This window comes from Pleurodeles waltl, chromosome 6, assembly GCF_031143425.1.
Source record: "Pleurodeles waltl isolate 20211129_DDA chromosome 6, aPleWal1.hap1.20221129, whole genome shotgun sequence".
Classification (NCBI taxonomy): domain Eukaryota; kingdom Metazoa; phylum Chordata; class Amphibia; order Caudata; family Salamandridae; genus Pleurodeles; species Pleurodeles waltl.
Window position 1 is genome coordinate 1,652,449,700 of NC_090445.1, and position 24,564 is coordinate 1,652,474,263.

At 42.0% G+C, this 24,564-nt stretch overlaps 1 protein-coding gene across 2 annotated transcripts in view; it reads left to right on the forward strand.

Moving 5' to 3' along the window:
• Window positions 1-24,564, forward strand: part of COL5A1 (collagen type V alpha 1 chain) — a 425,380-nt gene that overhangs the window by 121,760 nt on the left and 279,056 nt on the right. For both annotated transcript variants that reach the window (XM_069241581.1, XM_069241580.1), the window contains exons 3-4: window positions 13,748-13,961; window positions 16,103-16,265. In XM_069241581.1, the coding sequence (XP_069097682.1) occupies window positions 13,748-13,961; window positions 16,103-16,265 (377 nt within the window). The remainder of the gene's footprint in view (window positions 1-13,747; window positions 13,962-16,102; window positions 16,266-24,564) is intronic.

Sequence of the window (24,564 nt, forward strand, 5' to 3'; positions counted from 1 at the left end):
TTTGTCCCCTAATAATAGAAGTATAGAAAATACTTCGCATTCAGTTACAATGTAGACTGTTTTTCTTATGAAATCAACTTAAAAGGAGCTCTATTATTTACATGGACAATTGGATACGGTTAATTATGAGACGCAGTGCAGCCTTTATGTGGAGTGTCATACATGTATGACTGGAAAAAATGTAACTTCAATAGCACGGCAGTAACAGAGCTACGGCGTATCACAGAATATGTGGTCTGATTTCTAGAGCTTCTTGCCAGTGGTGTAACAAACAGCCCCGCAGCTCCTGCGGTGTGGTGGGGCACCGAGCTCCAGGGGCCCCCTCAGCACAGCACACTGGCCAGAGAGCTCCTGAGTGAGACCAGAGGGGGGCTCTCCATGTTCTTTGCAGGCGGGTCCCCCTCCAGTTCCATTACGCCACTGCTTCTTGCATGTGGTAGAAACTGGGCATGATTTACATTGGAGCAGCACCTTACTTGCTCCTTTCTGTTCTCAGTAGATGGGAGGAATGGTGCTAAAACAAATGCCCAAACGTTTAGGCAAAGCGGGACCTATCCTTTTTTCCAGGTATTTTATAGGAAAACCCCACAGGGACCAACAATGTGTACTTTAATAGGGATAACACTATCTAGAAATCCAAGAGGTTGCTAGGTCGAAGGCCTTCTCATGGATAGGTTCTCAGATACAGAATACTTACCCAAAGACCCATAGACTTTTGTTGGTAAAGTGCAACTTGTTGCAAACAGGGAGTCAAGGGCTTTCATCTATTGACACTAAACCAATGGATGGCGAGTTTGGATGTTATTAGCATGTACCATTCTCACAGCCCTATTGCTGGATGGCAAATAGCAATGGAAGTATTATATTCTCCAGGGCACCACTACAGAATTATTAGTGTAAAGGTGGACAACTGAGCAAGTGGGCCCTGCATGTTTACATGAGTTTCCACTTACTGCTTTCACAGAATGATACAGACGCCCATATACATGCGGCTCATGGCTCTGCATGACTTAAAGTGGTCCGTAGAACTGGAGAGCAATTAAGAGAAAAGTATTGCTTGTACCAAAATGCAAGTACCAGGGATGGATATCAGTCCCAGTTCCAGGTGCCTAACTTCGGACCTCATTATTCCCAAATCTTGGTAATCTTACAAATCTCCCAAATGTGGGAACTTTCAAGAAAAGGCTCTTTACAGAGGCTTCCACATCTGACCATGAAACCCACCTGGACTACACCCTTGAAAAGGAGATCAAGGGTCGCTCTGAGTGCAAATCAGCATTCTTCAGAGGTAAAAGCTGAAGTTAGATCAGAAAGCGTCAAGGTTCCCAACACCGATCCTCAGCTACCTGGAAAGGGATGGAGAATTCAAATTAAATCCTTTTAGTAACTTCTACATTTCTTTTTAAGAGGAAATGTGAGGTTCAATGAAGGGCTGTTGCTACATGACACTAAAACACACCTTTGTTATTTTGTTAATTATTTGCATTATTTTATATACTGCAAACGTGGAGCTAGGGGATTGAAGCACTTTACAATAAATGTCACCGACGTTACAACTTTGGAACCTTATCAACAACAGCTAGTGTGAAGCAACCTTCAACTGTGTACGCACTTTAGGTAACTCTCAGAGAGGCGTAATACAGCCAACACAAACATGCAAAACAGTAATGTCAAAAACTGAACAGATCGCCAAGCAAAACAAAACTGGAATGCACAGCTCAGTGAACAAAAATTATATCTAAGTATAGATTCGAGACTGGTGTTTAAGGTAGATGGACAGACTGTGATCAGGGAATCAGAACAGAGAAGCTATCAAGAGGTGGAGAAAGTCACATAGGTAATAGTTTATGGAGGAGGAGAGGGAGTAAAATAAGCAAAGCACAAGTGGTTTTGAGAATATAGCACGCACATGCATTCTCCACCCATGCAGAAGTATCAGGAATAAGAAAGGCATGAGCTGGAAGCGGACATCTGGGGCCTCTGTCCAGGGAAAGCATTGAGGTTGAGTTTGTGGTATGGAAATCTGATGGCTCTAGTTGGAGAACGCTGATGGATAACCCAAAAGACAGTGTTTTGAAGATAGCAAAGACTTTCATGCAAAATCCTGCAAATCTGGTTCTACTAAAATAAATAAGCAGTAGGCACACAGAGGTTGGAAGGAGGCCTGATAAATTCTTACAGATTAGCAGAAGGTTCTTACAGCTTTGTGAGTCTTTGAGGTACATGTCTGAGTCATGTCTACAGACAGGCTCATCACAGGTCATGTTAAGAGGCTGGTTCAATGACAAGAAGGCATTTTCTCATCATCTACTGTGAAGATGGAGCACAGCTCTAGATCACATTTCAATGTTGTAGATCCTGTACAAACTAGCAGCGTGGCTTAAGTTAACACAGAACACCACTTGTTAATTAAACGGATACATCAAAATACATGAGGGTGTGCAGCATCTATGTCCTACTCACATTATAACTGTCTTTTGTTTGGATATATATGTATATATAACATATACCCAATCGTTTAATGTTAATAACATTTACTGTGTTCTGTACTGATCCCTTTTACAGTTTGTGGTAGATTTGTTTGGAGTGGAGTAATCCCAGGCGTCATAAAACTAAAGATTACCAGACCATGATTTCTGTCCCACCAGTAAAAATATCATGATTCTAGGTGTTTTTCACATGTAGCCGATTAAACTATTTTGTCACTGTGCATTTATTTCTGCTTTTTGTGATAGCAATGCCAGCATTCTGATCAAAATAATTAACAGAGTGCATTGAACAAAAAATCTGTCAATCTGCCTATAAAGAAGGACAACACAGTGAGTGCTTGAAATGCAGCCTCGTTAAGAAAATGAAGAGAAACTTGACCTTCTCAAAATGTACACCAGAAAAGAATATGGTGCGTCATGTTAGCAAACCATGTGAGGGAACATCACAGAGTAAAATTCATAACATTTCATAGGTGGGGTGTCTTATGTGTTACGAAACAAAATGTGGATCTCATCGATTACACGACTGGCCTCGATTAATAAGAAGCGAAGCGATCCATTAGAAGACCATTGAATTTTCAAGACATATGTTGAAACTATTTTTTTTAATCAAGGTCTTCGCTTTATAAACTCTGAAGCATCTTTAAAGAACATGCGAATGGTAAGCATAGACAAAATACAAAGGGGTCAGAATCCAACAGCGTTTTGTGAAGCTCACATGTGAATACATAACTACATAGGTGCAAAGGAAAATTTCAGTGACCATCAAAGAAACTAATTATTCATATGAATGTTTAAGAAATTTGCTGGCTACAAAAACTATCCTTAATAAAGTTCTTAAGAACGAAACACATAATGAATGTAAAAATCAATATGCAAACCCTAAGTGAACATTTAAAAGTAAAATACATGTACAAAATGTAAGTATATGGGTGACATACAATCAGCACTCACCTTTAAAATAAAAATGCTTAAGGTGACTTTTCTGAACAAGGTTGGAAACACTTTTGTGAAGCATAATGCACATACTCTCGTGTGAGAAGCATTTTGTCATATTACTGGATAGGTTGCAGTTACCAGTGGAGTCTTTGCACCACCCAAAGATATTATTTTAGCACCTTAATATTTTAGAAGGAATGTAAAAGGCTTGTTAACAACCCAGACATCAGGGTCTCTTCACTTTGATAAGTAAATACAAGTGTCAAGGTGGAGGATGTTGGCTTGGTCAATGGGACACAGGACAATGGTGAAGCCATTACAGCACCGCCTGATTCCTCCCTCCCCAACATTAACAACAGATTGCAGCTCTTACATAGTTCCCTATCCCACCACAGCATAGTGTTCGGAGAGTGAATTTACCACATTATTTCTTATTTCCTATCCCACCAGTGGCACATTAACCACAGCTAGCAGCTTCACACACTATGACTAGAAGTAACATTGGCCATAGATTACACCTTTATACATTCTATCCCATTCAATTAGTGGTACATTAATCACACATTTCAACTAATATATTATCAAATGTGCAACTTGTGCTTCTTTTGCCAAAGGTGCAAATGTAAAAAATGTCTCAAAAGTTGCTTATGCACCGTTTTATGCTTTCTGACGATTTCTATATACAGGCTCTAAATGTAATGTTCTGGCCTACTAAAAGGACCACTGGAATTATGTGGCAGTAGAGAACGAAATAATATTGCAGGATTGTCAAGAAGGGCAAATAATCTACCATAGTGGCAGTAATACTTCAGTATATTGGGATTTAAACACTTTAATAGAGACTGGATAGAAGATTAGTGTCAGGATATCACCTGAGTACAGAAAATAGGAAGCTCAATGTTACCCTAGCCACTGGGCTGCCACTGTGCAACACTACGTGTGATGCACTTTCAGTAAGTTTTGATTGGTTTAAGCAAGAAACATGTATTTGAAATCTGCTTTGACTATATGGCAAGTGCTTAAAATCCATAATTGCGGGTAAATACCGCAGAATTGCATAATTCTTAGTTCCCTGCCTTTAACTGGAGAGATATGCTCAAACAAGGGACAGTTCCAGAATCCACCTTGAAGTCTACTCACCAAGACCCATGCCTGGCTAGACCCAAACGTCACGCATGTCATCCTGAATTGTATTAAAAAGTGACATAGGGATCAACTGGCTCTGTACACACCGGTGTCGCCATTTCCCTCAAGGCTACATCACGTAATAGCGCCGCTCAGTGGAACCGGCATAGGGTGACCAGAATTTTAAAGTAAAAAAAACGGGACATTTCATAAAAATAGAGAAGGGACAACAATTTTACTTCAACTGAGCGTGCAGAATGACAGCGCTCATCAGCACAGAGTTACAGAAAAGGCACTAAGAACATAAATAAAATGCAATTTTTTAGGCCAGTATAATGCCGGTTAATTAAATTGCTATCTTATAACAGCTGCTAACCATCCCAACTTTGGAAAACATAAAAAGGCTCCCCCCACTGTTTTCAGTCGCCTCTCTCTAAAAAACGGGGACATGAGCTAAATTTCCCGAAATCTGCTGGGACAGCTGGTGAAAACCTGGGACTGGCCCAGCAAATTTGGGAAGCCTGGACACTCTACTCAGTATGGGTCCCGGCATAGAGAGGGCACAGTTTCAGAGGAGAGAAACTCGAGACAGGCAGAAGGGAAGGCAGCCAGGCGCTCTGCCTTTGGGTTAAAGAAACAGAGAACATTCCTTCAGCAGGATAAACAGAAATGGGATATGTTAATAGCAGAGCCATTACCTTTAGTGCCATTTCCCTTCAACCTCAACTAAAAATAAAGCATTGAATTGTGAGCTGTCATTCGCTAAAGTGTTTCCAGAGAACTGAAATGGCGCACAGACAGGCTGTCACTGCCAGACTACTCTCTTCCCTAGAACATCTAATGTATTCATTGTGTGAATCCCTTGTATCACCCCAGGCACATTCCCTGTGTCCACCTAGCACACACTGAACCCCTAGTCCACCTTCAATAAAATATCACTTGCATTCCCCCAGAGGTTCCCATCCATCTCTCACAGAGTACCCCTCAATCCCATTGCAACACATACATCACTCTAGAGCGCGGCATCACCTGAACTCCACAGATCTCCTGCATCTTCCTGGCACTTTTCCCCCTTGCATCAAAGCGTCACCCTAGCCTACAGCATCACCTACAAACCACAGGCCTTCCCATGCAACTCTCATAGGGCATACCCCTAATCACGCTCAGAACATGCCTCTCCCACCTACATTCTCCAAGGCATCTCCTGCTTACTTGTATTAAGAGTCAACTACAAACCTCCTGCAATGCCTACATCACCCTAGATTACTGCATCACCTTTATTTGTCAGGACTTGGACTTCCCACTAATCTGTCACACATTATCACACATTATTACCTGAAGCCCACTTCACACATACATCACTCCAGACGATAGCATCACCTGCACTCCGCAGAGCTTCTCCTGCATCTACCTTGCCTCTTTACTTCCTCCAGATTCTAGGAGTTACCCTAGTCTACAGCATCATCTACATTCCTCTGGGCTTTCCATGCATCCCTAATAGGACATGCCCTGAATCCCACTGCAGCACATATATCTGCCTATACTAGAGCATCACCTACATTTCCCATGGAATCCCTGACACCACCAGGAACCCTTTCCACTCACCCTCTGCATCAACCTCGACTACAGCATCACCTACATTCCACAGGTCTTCCAGTGCATCTCTCGTAGGGCATGCCCCGAATCCGGCTTATCACATGCATTTCCCCAGACTAGAGCATCACCTATATCCCTTGGTGCATTTCCTGTATTCATTTAGAGAACGCTACAAACATCCTGCATCCCAAGGATCACCCTAGACTACAGCATCACGTAAATGCCACAGGGCTTCCAATACATCCATCTCAGAGTATCCCCTGAAACCCACTGTATTTCCCTAGACTAGACATTGCTACATCTCCTGCACCCTCTGCCTCACCCTAGACCTGGCATCTCCTACATCCAACTGGGCATCTACTGTGTCCATCGAAAGACTACTACACACCTCCTGCATTCCCTGCATCACCCTACACTACAGCATCACTTAAATGCTACTGGGGTTCCCAACCACCATCATAGAGTATCCCCTGAATCTCACTGGATCCTCTCTATCTACTCAGGGTAGACATCACACTTATCTCTAGGTCATCTCTTGCATCCATCTAGAGACTGCTGTTGTATCCTCACCGCATCTTCTGCATCTCTCTAGAATATAGCATCATCTAGTCCCCCATGGGTTAACATGCAATGCTCTTAGAACACCCCTTGCCTCCCTTTAGATCTCATTTTAATTGTCTATGAAACACCCGCTGCAATCTGTATATGGCTAATCCTTTGTACATTCAGTAGGCCATGCCTCTGAAGCCTTCACTTCATCTGCCTAAAGGATGACCCAAAATCATAGTATTCCCATGGAGCATCCCCTCTTTGGAAACCTTTGCACTCTACGTTGAAAATAGCCTTGCATAACCGAAGGTATCCCCTGCGTCCCCTAGAGAATTCCACCTCTGGTCCATAGCAGCATCTTCACACTTGTTGATCATTCCCTACACTTCAGGGAAAGAGCAAGTACCATCAACAGACCAATAAACAATACTCTAAACCCAACCAAAACGCCTTTGTTTCCCTAAATAGAACCCTATCTACCATTAAACGTCCTAAACATCCTCTGCACCCACTTAAAGCCTCTAATATATCCATATAAGGCTGCAGCCCTAAAAGCATATCCTACATCCCCAATTAACATCCCCTAAACCCTGTAGCCCATTAAGTATCTCCTGTTTCATCCATGGGTTTAGCTCCATATCAGAGGTCTCCAAAAGTTTTCTGTAGTGAGAGACTCAATGAGAGTCCTTCGAAGCTGCTATTAAATATTACCTCTGTATAATAGCGACCCCATATGTTAACATTAAACTTTGATCACCCTAAGCACGATTGTCAGTAGTGACCACACAAGCATTTCTGGTGAGGTTAACCATCAGAAGTACCTGGAAAAAAAGCTTATTGAAATGAAATGCATCCACGTGGATAGTTGAATAATGCTCAAAGCATCACATGCCCTCAGGCACAAAAGACATATCCACAGCAATAAGTCCTCCTAGCACAACTTGAATTATCATACAACTATCAACTTTAAATGTGTTTTGGAAGAAAGGTCTGATAGTGAAGTATTGTTTCCATGCACAGAAGTGGAAAGTTTCAATACTGGGATTAGCTCACAGGCACTTCTTCTGACGTTAAGTATTCTCATCCTCTAGCCATCCACGAAATTCTTCACAGACTGACACTCTCAAACAATCTAGTCCAGAGAGTGTTCGATTGGCATTGCAGGTCAACAATTGCGGGGTTATCAGGAAGCACTGCAGCACAAGTATACCAATGGACTAGCCAGACTGTGCACCAATGTACCAGCCGGACTGTGCACCAATGTACCAGCCAAACTGTGCACCAATGTACCGACCAGACTGTGCACAATGTGCCTGCCCCCTTATAACCAACATACCAGTCAGAATGTACACCACTGTGCCTGGCAGGCTGTGCCCCAATGTAGCAGCTAGACTGCGCACCAAATGTACCAGCCGGACTGTGCACCAATGTACCAGCCAAACTATGCACCAATGTACCGACCAGACTATGCACCAATGTGCCTGCCCCCTTATCACCAACATACCAGGCAAACTGTACACCAATGTGCCTGGCAGACTGTGCACTAATGTATCAGCCACACTGTGCACCAATATTCCGGTCAGACTTTACACCAATGTACTGGACAGACTGTGAACCAATGTGCCTGCCAGACTGATCACCAATATACCAGCCGACTGTGCACCAATGTACCAGCCACAGTGTGCACTAATGTCAAGGCCAGACTGTGCACCAATGTATCAGCCACACTGTGCACCAATGTTCCAGTCATACTGTACACCAATGTACTGACCAGACTGTGCACCAATGTGCCTGCCAGACTGATCACCAATATACCAGCCGACTGTGCACCAATGTACCAGCCACATTGTGCACCAATATTCCGGCCAGACTGTACACCAATGTACCGGCCAGACTGTGCACCAATGTACCAGCCAGACTGTGCAACAATGTACCAGCCAGACTGTGCAACAATGTACCAGCCAGGCCCTGCCAATGCCAGAGGCCATAAAAACAAGTCTAGGCTAAGAGCCACCTGGGCTGGTTGTCAAGTGCAGGAAGTGCAAAACATTGAGACTTTAACAGCTGATGCTGGGAAGGTACTAAAGTCAAAAGACATTTAATAGCCAAATAACCAATAACGTAGGATAAAACATAGAATGGCAGACATAAAAAGATATGTCAGGACAAAATATGAAGTCACGCAGCCTAGAACAGCATAACCTAACACTAGATCAAAAGAAGAAAATTATGAGAAAATGTGAATTAAAAGACTGCTCTCTCATTTCCATCGGGACTTTCTCTAGCCCAGAGGGGAAGGGTGGCCTTCGCCTAAGGAGGTCTGAGATCTGCTAGGCGCGGAGCACCGAGTGCCTGGGGACGAGACAGTGAGAAACACCACCAGAGAGCTCAAAGCAGCCTTTACTAGTAATAAACCAGGAGGTGGGAGCGAAGGGCCCCTGAACACAGCCACATTGTCTGGGTGCTAGCCACGCCCTTGGAAAGACCCCCGACTGCCTCCCACTCTTCCCCTGTGCCAGAAGCTCCCACTCCTGGAACTTTCTCACAGACCGACTCCCCCAGGGTTACAGGTCTCTTTGGATGTCTGGCCAGGCTTTTTGAGGCGAGGCTAGGGCTGCTCATATTACAGAAATGTTGTTTCAAATCCTTGTAACTCATTCGTCTGCTCCTGCGAGCCGTGAGAGGAGCAGGCCATCGACAGGAAAGGGGGCTGGTGTGATTGTAATAAGTCTATTACAGACTATAAGGTCAAAGGCTGAAGCATGCATTACAATTACCTGACTTCTCGTTACACTCAGGTCAACACACACAGGCTGACTGCCCTCCCCTCAGACAGTCTGCCCCCGCAGTGCCAGTCCAGAGATGTACATCTGGTAATGACCAGCAAAACAAGGCAGCTACAAATCTGCATTCCTCTCCAGTTTCACTGCCCCTTAAGACCCTCTCGCCTGTGGTATAATGTTTTAAGATCATATGGTTGGGAATCCTGAAGCTCACACCCTCCAGTCTTACTGACCAAGCTACACCCCTGCCAAGTGAGACACTTGTGAAGTCATGGTGGGCTGTTTTCACTAAATGTACATGTTTGTGCCTCTCGGTTGCTTGTGACCTCATAGACGCAGAGAGAATATTGTTTTTCGCTGTACTGTCTTGGAAAGATCGGTCAATGGTATTTCTGACAATTTACCTATTTGAAGTTGAAACAGATTTTAGGAAGGGCTACACTGTGACATCTATGCCTGGTCACACACACAACCAACATCTGAATGACGCAAGATCAGCGGTGAAGTAACTGCAGTGGTCAGTAATGCACATTCAATTATTCCTGTCCCTCTCAGACATAGGGGACGGGTTACAGTATTCAGACCAGCACTGCCCTGAGCAATCCTTCTTTTTTACTCACTTTATAAAGTACACATAAGATAGCTCATGCTGTGAGATAGCCCCAGAGGGAATTTGGAAAGTTCATCACTGGACTGATGGCTGTAACCTAGCTGGTAGGAATGGCTACAAAGTTAGAGACATCGACCAACAACATTAGTTGTGAGACACACAAGTTGTGTGCCACACATTAGACCTGGTGTTGGCTAGAAGAAAACAGGCCATTAATGCAGAAAATCTAATTTAAGTAATGTAGTACTTTGAACATCTCATTATTTTTAAAATTAAAATTGGCACACCGCTGTCAGGAGAAAGTACCACAGCTTCAATTACCCTGGAAATATCTAAAACGGGAGCGGCTATTAAAATATTCTAACCCTAATCACAGGTGTACCACAGAAGATATTCAAGGTTTGATATCCAAACTGGAACTGGAAGGTGACCTTCAAATTCTAACAAAACTGGTAAGAGAGGTGACTAGATGTGGCGGCATTGGCTATTTAGCACTGGAAAGTCAGCAACAGATTTAGACAAAGCCCAACTAATATCGACATCCAGGTAGAACGTGCACCAAAATCCTCTTGGCTGCTGGAAATGTGGCTGGTAGAGCTAGGTCCTTGACCAATTCTAGTGAACATGGTGAACAAATTAAAATTCATAATGGACAGCGAACTCTCTCTTGGACCCTTATCCAAAATAAAGATGGGATATTATTTGGAGGCTTAAAATATATTGTCATTACTAAACAAGGCTGCTATCTTTGTGAATACTGGACTGTGTGAATGGAGCAGGTAGTGGGATCCAGAGCTATCTAATCCATTAGCTTCAGTATTTGCAAAATGAAGCAATCTAAAACCCATTAAAGTACAGATATATCCCCTGCATTCTCAGAGCTTCAATTGCTGTCCTAAAATTAAACTTATTGAGAGTGTAAATGGGGAGGGATACTTGACATAATAGGGTGATGTCTCTTGTGTTCCTTTGGCACGCTACAAAGCTCAATAGGGCAACAGATACACTTTACAATAGGATACCGTACAAGATGAATTTAAAATCAGGATGACCTTCTAAAATTCGACGTCTGATTTTGCTACAGAAGTAATGAACAAATGCACCAGCAATGGTTGGTCCTGGGATGAATCTGAAGCAACTTTCAATAAAACTGATCAAGGTCGTATCACTTACTCAGAAGAAGAGATATTCTGAGGCATCTTCATGAAAAGAATGCTTTACGATGGGAGAACAGAAACATGCTTTGTACTAAAACAAGGAAACAGATGAGTGAGCAAGAGCAGATATGAAGACCATTCAGGATGTCGCAGAAATTGACAGGCATAGATCAACAGGTCCTATTTAACGTTAATATCTACATTTCATAGACCTCTTCTTGTAAATGCAACAGATGAAAATCATAGATGAAAGGGCCAGGGTTTTATACATATAGTAAATATGGTCTTTCTTGAATTAGTGTCTGGACGAATCAACTACCACCTTAAGGAGATCATGATTTTAAACAACATAAAAACATTAAGATAAGTTTTGGTATATGATTAACCAACCAGACCAGATTATAGTCTGCTTTGAAACACCAATGTTTTCAACCCACAAGGGATGTAGGACAGACACATATAAGAGGGACAGAGCAGCTGCTGTTGACTTTACTGAAAATGCACACTGAACCAAGCCATGAGGAATGCTTTGAAGGCATCTGAAACTTGACAGCAATGGGAAGTTTCAAGGCAGCTTGCTTGCAGTCCTTCTTCTTTAGTTTCATTGGGGACACCAGTCTCAGATCTCTTCCTCCCATTTAGCATCATGACATCACCCCTACACCTGCCACCACAATTGACTATTGACTATTGGCAGGTGTTTTTTAAGTCTATTTCAGACCACTTTCATGATTCACAGACTCTTATTCATAAAGCTTTCTCCACTTTCTATGTTGAATAATCTTTGTTGACTGTGAACACACTGAGAATTCATCAAATGTTGGTTAACATTTGTCAGGTTTGACTGATAGAAACAAGTGTGCTTTGCAGAGATTGTGACTATTTGGAATTAAATAAAAGTATCTTATTGAAAGATAAGTTAACACTCTGTAGATGAGCCAAACATAGGAGGCTAAATAGCAGGAACACTCATGGATATTGGGGTCAGTTATTAAATTAGCCAACAGATATCTGTTGCAAGTCAATAAGGAAGGAATACGATGAATCTTAATTTAAGACTGTGTATGCAGAATTGGCCTTGGATTATGTTGAAAACAGTTGCTAAAATAAATATTAAATAAGTGCATAGGATTTTAGTATTCTTTAATTATTTATTGACATCCAAGTAGCCCTCTCATTCTATCGTGAAAACGATTAATTTAAGTTTCCTTTCATTTTGTTTTTATTAATTTTCTTTCTGTAAGGCTTTACACTTAGCAACATTGTGGTGACTGGTTGATCTGAAGTTAACATGAATGAAAGAGATTTACTTTACAATGAACATAATAGTTCAGACATGCCTGTGTGTGAGTTAGGATATAATTTTGCTTTCGTACGAATATTATTGACTATCCAGATACTTGTTCAAATAAATTATTCTATGTATAAATCTAAAGGAAAATTCAGCAACAATTTACATAAATTCTTTAGAAAATCTCAGAAAAGCAATTCTAGTAATGTCAATGTACCATCTCATAGATCATTTTCACAATAATACTTTTGATCAGAGCCACCCCTTTGACAACAAATAAAGGTAATACTCACTCTCTTCTTTCTTTAGAATGCACAGCTTTTGGATGAGTTTGCATCCTTTTGAGTGTGAGATAAATGATGCATTCTCTCTTTGTATTACCATTCATTCTGACATGATGAAGGTGGTACCTGATGGAGGTAGTGATAAAGCCATAAGGCAAAGAACGCTGCAGCATCACAGTTCAGGTTTAGATCTCATATTAGTTTAATCCTCTCATGGCCTGATTCTTAAAGCAGTCATCCACTGAATTATATTACATTAGGTCGCAAATCCCCTACTGACATCATCAAACAAACATTCTAAAATGCCTACTGTTAGTCATTGCTAGGAATACAGGACTAGGCAAATAAACTCTGTTTTCCTGTGCTGGTGCCCCCCTTTAAAGTCTCAATTGCTCAAATGCACAGCTGCAGAACAGAAGAATGCTTTTGAAAGCCCAATATTTAAGGAATTGTGGTATATCACTAACCGTAGAGGCAAAGGTAGGAAAGAAAGCCTGGTGGTGAAATAATGCATTAAAAATAGCTGTTTTGCCTTTAGACCACATGGCGTGTTAAATTTCCACAATAACTCATTGGTAGTGGAACTCACTCACCCTTGAACAATTACTTTTTTGCTTAACTATGCTTTTACAGGTGGAGCTGAAACACTGCTTCTCATCTCCAAAAACGGGTTTGTGTTTCTTGTTAGTGGAGAAGTGATTTTTTAGATTGAAAGAAAAATAGCCACTCTAGAAGAATGGGTCTGAATAGCTGAAATAGGTGATCTTATTTGACATTCTGCGCAAAAGATGTTTGTGAGCAATGGTAGAAGCTGCCATCAAACCTTTAAGTCAATGCAGCCTTTTAAATCTTTGTGTGATCCATTCTTCATAAAAAGTTGTTTTAACCAAGAGGAGGACTCAATCTCCTGCGTTTCCTCTCCAGATTCTGCCTTTCCTGAAGATTTCTCCATCTTAACCACTGTGAAAGCAAAGAAAGGTGGCCAGTCCTTCCTAATATCCATCTACAATGAGCAAGGTATCCAGCAGATTGGTGTGGAACTTGGCAGGTCTCCGGTGGTGCTCTACGAAGACCACATGGGGAAGCCAGGCCCTGAGGACTACCCCCTGTTCCGAGGCATCAATCTTTCTGATGGGAAGTAAGTACCATAGTCACTAACCTGGAAAACACTGCTATTTTGGGTAAGCTTTGGGGACGGGGGTATCAGTATGAGTTTGCTGTTCTTTCTAGAAAATACATTGAGGAACATTGAAAGAAAATTTAGATGCAACTGGCATGTGGTAGCTTCTCAGTATCAGTATTTCATGAAAGTGAACACCACAATTAACTAATATACTGTGACTGGGAAAATGAGATCATACAATGATTCCTCTTGCCGTTCAAATTACACATCACCAGTCACTGACATATGAAAAGCTAAACCAGTTAAAGACACAGAGATCACTAAAGTCAAATATTCTAATATTCCAAAGACAGCAATAGTACATCTCAAGGTGTCTGCTATAAGGTGTCTATGTACAACAGGGGCCTGTTTCACAAACACATAGATAAAAACAGTTATAACTGTCTTGGACATGTAATTATGAGACATATCAATTCGTATTGCAGAAGGTAGACAACTCTGCACGAGTTCATCGAGTGCGGACAAGTAATAACTTTGCTTGTGTTTCTTCCTGCAAATCCAATCTATTGACTGCAGATGCAATTGTTGTGCAGAAAAGGGTTAGAAATGTGGAAATTGTAGGCAGGAATGTACCCAGGAAGTCTATGAACACTTATTATTCCCTATTCTGGGTTTCTAATCTCTCAAATGCACAGTACAGGGGTGGGAATACCGTCCATAAACAGTAATTTTGTACCTGCTGTTCCTGTGCTGCTTGTACCTTGCAACTCATTGTTGGGTCGTAGTGTATTGTTGCCTAAATTGAAGCAAATTGCATTGTGATTTACCTTTGAAGGCCTACTTTGGGCAATGTTGTCAGTCTAACATTAGATTAGAGTGGAGAATATTACATACTTGTTAACTCTCCGTGTTTTCAGGTCTTCATATTGTTTTTCTTTTCTCCAATAGCAGAAGTACAGTATTTTGTTTTCTGTGAACTCTTATCAGAGCCATAGTAGTCCTAGATTCCATGAATATTTTGTCATGGCCTTGGAGGTCCCGAACCAGGCTAATTTTCAGGGAAACAACTGATTTTATAAATAATTGTCATTAAATATACTGATTACCAATTTATGTTATGCAACTGTCCAGGAAATCTGGCATAGAGTTGGAGATCAGGGCCTTCCCTGCTATAATCCACATCAATTAAAATATTTAGAAGTATTTTCAGTGTTTTCTCCAGACTTTCCAGAGTGTTAATAGGCATAATGCAGCAAACATAGTTTCAATCCCAGCATCATATATTTATGTATAAGTCTGAAAAGGGACGGGCTTTAAGATGTTGCACTCCTTATGCTTGTACAATAAAGCCATTGACGTTAAACAGACCTGGCTTCTAAAGAGGGTGGAATGGCTTATTTGTTTTAAATTAGGCAAATGCTGTTGACTATTTGAATCTGCTCCAGCATTTTGATCTGCAAGTTGTATAATTAAATTTAGAGGGTAAGTTTCTTTTTCATAAAACCACCAGATTGTGATGAGTATAACCAATGTTTATTCTTGTACTTTTGTTAGATGAGTTCAGTATTATCCTCTTCAATAAATATTTGCTGCAGAAAAGAAGAGGGGTTGACAATATCCCTGGGCATATTGCTCATTTTGTAGACTCATGAGTATAGATTTTTAATGGGTCAAGTACTTTTCAAACAGTTTTACACACTCTAATTCTTAGCACTTTGTTTTACTGCTTAGATGATTAGCTGGTGGCATGAAGGGGAATTGTTCCTCTCCTGTAGAATTATACCCATGCTGCAAAAAAGAACTTTCTGTTAAACATTTTAACCACAGAACAATAGAAGGGGACATATGCGGTTCATTAGAAATGTGACTTTGGATCTGAGGCTATGAGTGCATGTCCTTATTCCTAAGACTCAAGGTACAATTCCTCAGACATCAACATCTTATCATACCGACGGAGCAACACAAATACAACACAAACCAACAGAGGTGATGACCAGATATGGAAGGCCAAATGGAGCTCCTTGAAATTCTCTTATGATTCTTATTATTGAATTACTAAACATACAGCAGGTTCAACAAAATAGGTTATTGTACCTTCCTGTGCATCATGGGAGTGTCCCACTAAAAGAATCTCCTCAATGTCTACATCTGCACAGGTGGCACCGGATAGCGATAAGCGTGCAGAAGAAGAGCGTCACTCTGATTTTGGACTGTAAAAAGAAATTAACCAGGGAATTGGCTCGAAGTGACCATCCCATTATTGACACCAATGGCATTATCGTGTTTGGGACCAGAATCCTTGATGAAGAAGTATTTGAGGTAAGAGCTTTCTTTCACAATGTTTTGGGCCATATTCGGGATATTTTCTTGCCCTCTGAAAGGTCATACTCAACAACCTATTTGCTCTCCACTGTTGTGTAAGCTGCACCCAAAGAGCTAATAAAAATGTGTTTAACCTTTGTTAATTTCAGTAAATCATTTGACTGCATTGCTGAGAAGACAAGGTGATTTATGCTTCAGAAACCAGCACTTTCAGTGCCTGGTATTTTGGAGAATGCAGAAACAAGATGTGTGATGGCTGATTCTGGGAAAGGGGAGGGAATGGAGTGGACAACTTGTTAAAACAGAATGATTATGAGAGATAAGTGGTGTTGCCAGCTAGCACCAATGCAGCTGGGCACCTATTTAAATGTTACATCTATTTTTGTTGAAGTCTACAACGGATGCATCCAAGATCGTTGGGCAACACATAACTCTGTTGCTGTATGTGGTGACATTGCTCGTCCTTGTAACCCTTTAATCTCACACATAGTTGTCAACTTTACAGGGAATCTTGTCTGGTATACAATACTTCTTTTTCCTCAATAGAAGTTCTTACCTCAGCATCCTTTCCCATCTAGTTTTTATTGATTTACACCGCTCGCTGATCATGTTTGATTCTTCCAAGATCCGGATAACGATATTGCTCTGTAAATAAAACTTCAAATCTTTAAAAAGTAAACGTGGGTCCCATTGCTCAATTATTTTCATGTGAGATTCACAGCAGTAAACAACGAGATCTTTCTTTTCTTCCCCAGTTTTACATCCAGTTACGGTAGAGCATGCGCATTTATGTATCAAAGCCGTGGCTCGTTATTTATAAGATTATAAACCTCAATACTATTGCATGAATTTTTGCAGAATGTGTGCATAAATGTGAATGGAAATATCCTGCTCCAAATTTATACACATACGATTGATTAACTTTATTGCGAGTTGGCCTGAAAAAATAGCCATTTAATTCTACGCCTGGAGTTACCAATACTGTAGGTATGTCTACCTAGGAGGGGAACAGGTTGTGGAATTAACTTCCATTGCACATCTTTGGAGAATAATAAATAGGAATCCGTGCTTTGGGCTGATTCTTACATGTTTTCATGTATTATTTTACCCCAGCATTTTGGCTGCTTTCAGGCGAAAAACACCAGACCTGTGGTTGGCCTGCAAACTAGCAATTTCAATGGCACCAGTAAGCAGAGCTACTAACCCGCTGAGATGTAAGAAGCCAATTGTAATGAGTGCGCAGGTCCCTATGCAAAGCTGATGCATTTTTAAAGATGAAGGTTGAAACTCTTCCACTTTCATGCCTGGCCTGTGTGAGGCACCATCTTTGTCAGGGTAAACAAGCATGTCAGCTGTTTTTATGCTTTGGCGCCAACTTTGAAAAGGGAAATCTAGAGGAAAATTTACTATTTTGCTAAATGACCCTTTTAACTCCATTATGTTTCTAAGATAATATTTAAAAAGGACATGTGTTTTACTGTTACTTCCAAAGAGAAACTGATGACATATTCCAATGTCAAAGGGTCTGCAAAGTAATTAGGAGTACTGATTTGCACTCAGGGTTGTTTACAGGGCTGCTTTCATCCCATAGTTATATACAGTGCTCTCCACAGTCTTTTATGGTCAGTCCATCTTTGGCTCCAAAGGATTTTTAATTTTCTTTGCTGCTTTTTTCTGATTCTTCCATCATATTGCCAAATTAGTAACTGTCTATGCGCCGTTTTGCTATTACCTCATTCCCCCTTCATTGAATTGGCTCAGAAATGGCATGTTTTGTGCTTCTATATAACAAAAAACATAATAATCAAACGAGATCTGAAGTTGCACCCTGACGAGTAGGCGCTCTTTTATGGCTTTTTATTAGGGTCGAGCGTGCAAAGTGCTCTGTCCCTGGCGTAATCGCTCTATGGGCTTTTAACCATGCCCATGTCACACCCATCAGTTTGGTTGGTTCTTGAGCTTGCCTTTTAAAATTCACTGGATTTCATTAGTGAAAGCCAGGACATGTCATGCCTTTTCCAGTGTTTAGCCCTCCCCTCCTCGAGCGCACCTGTAAACTACTGAAAACATATGAGGCTCCATGTTTTCCGTATGGTTTCTGGACCACTTTTTATTTTTATTTCGTAGGCAGCATGATCTCGCTGGGCAGTAATCGAGTGCTATGCATGACATCGACCCTGTTACGTGGATAATTGGACTTTTGTCGGTTACAAGGATAATTGCACTTTTGCTGGTTATACAGATAATTGCACTTTTGCCGCTACGTTTCACTGCGAGCAAACTTCTGTTTCCTTTTGTGTGTCTGCTTCACGCTCATGGCAGCCGTCGGCACGCTTATGTGAAAATGTTTTACTTTTTAGTTTATGTGGCAAGAAAACTCTGGTTAAGAGTTCAAAACGCTAATAGCTCTAACTCGAGTTAACACAAGAGCCATTTCATTGCAAGCACTTGTTTATCTTTAATCCAGTTGCAAAACCATTGATTTGGTTTATTTTCGTTGGGCATTTCCTTCTGTGTTGTCATTTATACCGACCTAAACCATAGAAAGAGGCTAAATCTGCAATAAACTCAAACTGGCTCCCTTTTTACTTCTCTGCACTTTAAGGGCCAGATGTAGCAAAGTCCGAATTTGCGATTCGGAAATTGCGAGTCGATGCGACTCGCAATTTCCGAATCGCAAATTCGGATGCAGAACCGTGTCTCAGACACCGTCTGCTACTCGCTATGGGGTCGCAAAGACCCACCTCATCAATATTAATGAGGTGGGTCGCATTTTGCGACCCCATAGCGAGTCCCTGGACTCACAGGGATGGTGGCCTGCTGAAGTCAGCAGACCATGCCTGTGACTGCTTTTTCAATAAAGCAGTTTTTTTATTTTATTTTGCAGCCCGTTTTCCTTAGAGGAAAACGAGTTGCAAAATAAAAAAAATAACAAAACCTATTGGTTTCGTTTTTTCAGTGTAGGCAGTCGTCCATTGGACCACTGCCTGCTCTGAAAAAACCTCTTTGCCAACATTCACAAAGGGGAAGGGGTCCCATTGGGACCCCTTCCCTTTTGCGAATGAGTTACCACCAGTGTGACACTGGTGGTAACTGCGAATTGCTTTGCGACCGCATTCGCGGTCACAAAGCAATTCTGCATTGCGATGCGAGTCGCAAATAGGAAGGGAACACCCCTTCCTATTTGCGAGTCGCATCCACAATTTGCGAGTCGGTACCGACTCGCAAATTGTGAATGTGCATCGCTGAAGGCTGTTTGCATGGCGCAAACTGCGATTTTCGCATTTTGCACCATGCAAACGGCTTCCTACATCTGGCCCTTAGTTCCAGAAAGTACACGCGCACTCACACATACAGCACACATGTGCGCGCGCACAGTCACACACAGGTGTGCCAGTCTTCTTGCATCCTACCCGGCAATAAGAAATAAACATTTTCCACATATTTCTGGACCTTCTTTAGGTCAGTTGAAAAATAGCTTCCCCTCATCTAAAATAAATTAGCTGTTCAGATAGCCTGGAACGGTGTACTTTACAGGGGATGCTGGGGATGGTTTTAGCGGCTTGGTTTGAATGGAGGCCAAGCACATGGGTGGCAGGGCCGGCTGCGTTTTGTGTACAGTGATCTGTGTTACGCGGAGTTGGAAAGCAGCACTGTCTGACAGTACAAGAAGCCTCTCTCCTAGCCTAGGGCCTCCGATAATGTGCATCAATGATCATTTGAGGAAACGTGTCTGGAAATGTGCAGGGTGGCACACGGCAAGAACGCACAGGCACACTGTCCACCGTGCCCCCATGCCTCGCCCCTTTAAGTATGTAAATCGCGCTGGCTATCCCTAGAAATGTAATGCAGAAAATTGTAAGCTTTACTGCGATTGCGCGATTTTTGTTAATTGTCATTGCTTTACCATGGGGCGCCTTTTGCCTTTGGTATTCCATTGTAGCGCTTTAGACAGTCCCTTGGCTTTCTGCACGGTTCAGGGGTTTCCTTACAGGCTGGGCTGCATTGTTTCAGATCCCTTATAAGAGGATCTCGGGGAACATTTAGCAAAATTCCGTGAGCCTGCCACGGACGAAAAAATAAAAAAACGGCCGGCAACCTTGCATCTAACTACGAACTGCCCTGTGCACAAGTTTATATGGTGTGTTTTTTCCTGCATCCTTTCGGCCAGCGAGAGCCATACGAGCTACACACTGTGTCAGAAATTCGCCCATGTCTTTGGTTTGCCTCCAGAGTGAATTTGTACATATTTTCTCTATTTGTCTCCACGAGTGGAAAGGGCGCATTTCACACATTTCGCATTTTTTTGGTTATATTTAGTTCCCCTCAAAGACCGCAGCTTGATTCAGCAGGGTCATTTGTTGTGGGTATTATAGATATAAACAAAGGTCTTTCCTTGTGATAAAAGGGTGAGGTCGATTTTAACCCTGTGGAAACGAACTGGTCTTTGTTTCAAGGGAATTGTTGTTTTAAAAAGTTTTAAGGTCGAGCGCGCAAGCGCTTTGGCCTGTAGTAACCTAGCTGTGGGCTTCAACCGCCCACCGCACGCCTATCACTTTCACTCTTTTGTGGGTTTGCCTCTCAAAAATCCTTTGTTATCATTGGTAAATGCTTTACGTTTGTCCCTCCTTGGGGCAGTTTTGGTACGGCCTTGGCCATTGACCCTATTACATGGAAAATTGCACTTTTGCTGTTACGTTTGACTGCCAGCGAACTTCTTTTTCCTTTTGTGTCTCTCCTTCGTGTTCAAGGCGACCGTGGCTCTTTGAATCGGCTCGCTTATATCAGATTTTTGCCCTAGTATTTCACATGGAGAATTCACCAGCATCATGAAAGGTCTCTCGGTGAAATACTCTGAAGACGTGGAGTTGCTTCAGAGCTCATAAAATCAATGGGGCCGGTAACTCTGCTTACAAGCCCCATCAGGATTACAGTGAAACACCAAGGGAGGCCCTAAGTGCACTTTTTAAAGATTCTAATTCACTTATTCACTCCTCATGCTATCAATAAGTGTGGCATCAGCACACCTATAGAAGAGAGGACAAGAAAATGTATGAAGTGCTTACAACTCCTGCAAGGTACCCATGGTCATCCTCTCTCTTGAAACCACATTTCCTGTTCTATGAACAAACAGACCCTGAACTTGCTGAAAAGACTATAATCGAGGAGTCAGTTTGAACCGGTTTTGATGCTGATTTTTGTGGTGTGCCCACTGCTCAGCTAGCCAGTATGAACGGTGCAAGTGCCTGAAAATGTTCATACATGGCCTTGGGGCACCGACCAATCCCTCATGATTACTCTTCCACCCTCCACATTGCGTAAATAAATTGTTACTGGTATAGGAAAATGTCACAAACATATTGCTACACTTAAATGTACCATCCTCTTAAAATTCACATTTCCTTCTGGAGATAGTAATGGAGGTAAAAGTGCAGCCCCTTAAAGAAAACCTTGAGACTTTAATAATTAAACATGTGTTTTTATAGTACAATTGTTCACTAAGCCGCAAATCTTTGGTGCAATGACTGAATATTCCACCAAAAGTACAATAACAGTGTAACATCTTTTTTAGTAGATGGAACAATGTGTCCTAAATAGTAATTGTAATGCATTTGCTGTGTGGTTGTTTAAAATGACCAACTATAATGATAGATTTCTTTCCTAATTATTCAGCCAATATTTGATTGACATTCACTTTGAAAATTTTAGTTTTCTGTTTCATAGAACATCATTATGCATTGAAAGGTTTATAAATCGTCATGAGTACTCAAAAGTATTTCCCCCACCTGATGCCATGATGGTCAATTCAGTTGTCCTTTCGAACAACCACATGAAAATACTGAGACCTGCCCACCTTGTCCTAGATTTGGCTATCTAGATGAAAGTTGCTAGAGCAATAATTTTGGCTGATTACTGCAATGTTCATCTGGCCGGTACTTCCCCAAAGAACATTGAAAAAAATGGAGATGTTTGAAAATTCAGCTTTTAGAGTGATGTTTGAGATCACCCCAGTTGAGCATGTCTCACCTGTTTGAAGAGCCACTCATTGCCTCCCGTTAATGTGAAGTGTGAAGTTTAAGGTTCTGACTCGATCCCGCAAGACTACATATGGTCTGACACCTAAGTATCTACAAGGCTGACTATCTCCATATTGGCCTTTGAGAGAACTGAGGTAAGGTGGAAAACACATGTGGGTGCTAAGAGTGTTGGTTGCGTAAGAGCAGGAGGTGGAGTGCTTCCGAAGGAGGCGCTCAGGATCTGGAATGAGATGCCAGAGCTGTTGTGGTGCATGGGTGAACATCTAGCATGCAGGAAAGATTTGAAAACACAGCTTTTCCCACAGTTTACCACGCACAGGGCCTGCTGTTTTCTGCAAGAAACGCATGGTTGCCTAATGGTTGGAGAGCTGTGTGTAAGATGAAGATATTGATAATAATGAAGCTTCCACAACAACTTGGGAGGATTTTGGATGGGGTGCACCTTAGGGCTTGTCTGATTTTAAGAGTTGAACATTAACTCCAGATGCAGAAATTGATAAATATGTGTCACGCACAAGCTCAAACCAAACCTGATGTCCTACAACAGAGTAAAACAGTTTCACCTCTCTTTTGTTGATATGGTATATTACCAGAAAGGAACTTCGTTTTTTCTAACTTTGAAGTTTCAACTTTTGGTATTTCTCACTATTTTATTCACACTTTAGACCTAATGCCATCCAAACGTGCAGTCTGCCCAGGTTAAAAAGCACTTACGTCCTTTCTGGTGATTTGGAACATTTTCAGGAAGGAACAAGACACCATATGATCAATACGTTGTTGTCAGTACCTAGAGTTGTCTGGTACAAAACAGTATCTTGGAGCTGGTGTGTGCCCCAACCTCCAAAATACCAATAGCAGATGAAAGGGACGGGTGCCTAGGTTATGGCGGATTGGACCAGGTGCCACTGGGTGTTAGCAAGCAGTGGGCTAGGAACAGTGGCGGCTGGCTCGTATTTACAATGGGGGGGGCAGTAGGGGAATACAATAAGAATAACATTTTAAAAAACGCACTTACCCAACAGCGATCTTCTCCCCTCTCGCTGTCTCTCCCAGCTTCGATGCGCAACGGTCACAGGACACAGGAAACCGCACAGGCCAATCCTGACGCTCTTTTCATGTTGGTAAACCAGCATGAAACCAGTGTCAGGACTGGTGGGAGCGGCCTCTTTCAGTGCTCATCAGAGCACTGGAGGCCTATGCTTTCTCTAACTCAGCTCTCTTAAGACAGCTGGATTAGATAAGTTTAAAGTGCGCATGTCAGGCTGGCCGTCGCAAGACGGTCGGCCAAAGGGAAATGCGCACTTTAAACAAGTGCACAGCTCCCTGCTGCCACTCGGCAGCAATTGCCCTGTCCCGTCCTGGCACTCGGTTAAGGATGGGATGCTGAAAAAAAAATGGCAATAAACAAAGCTTATTACCATTTTATTTTTCCGTTTAGGGGGTATTTATTTGTCTGGGCGACTCTCCTCCGCCCACGTTGAGGGGTTGCCCGTGTCTAGGTATCTACAAGATTATTTTCTGCCTAGAACCACAAACGTCTGAAGTAAAATGTGAAGTCAAATGTACGTGTTATATGTCATCACTGATTACTAAAGAAGGAATGAGAAGACATTGAAATGGCTTGTCACCCCAATAATAATGAATGCAAAACGTCACAAAGTGATACTGGCAGCTGTGTATTTAATTCTGTTATCATTTGAGAATATCCAGTTGACGCATGCAGCTTGGCTAGTTTGTTTACTACCTTTTATTTTTGTCCATGACATATACTAATATAATGATAAATACGTGTTAGTTGTTACACCAGTAGTGTCACTGTGAACAAACATGAGCACTGTATGTGTAACACAGCGCAGGTTATGTGTGATGCTATCATCTTGAAGTGTACTTGACCCTTGTGAAAGCTTGCATCAAAACTGCAGACTGTGCGAATGCATCTGGCCTCTGGATGACATCTGGATCCCATTCATTCTCTGTTTGTGTTCCTTAGCTCAGAGTCTGTGGGATTAGGAAAGATAGTGAGGGACCAAGTTGGCCCCATGGAAATAGAGGTGATCCTGTGCCCCCCAGACAGTGATGTAATGTTGGAGCGCTGTCCATGCTTCCTGGTTCCATCAAGCTCGGACTGACAATGGGCTTTTCATACACTGGCTCAGGAGGGGGAGGCCAGGACGTCATTCCAAAGTGAAATATGTGTGGCCTGCGGTGAATGACACCTTCTGCTAAGATTCAATGTATGCCCTTTCCTGAAATTCAAA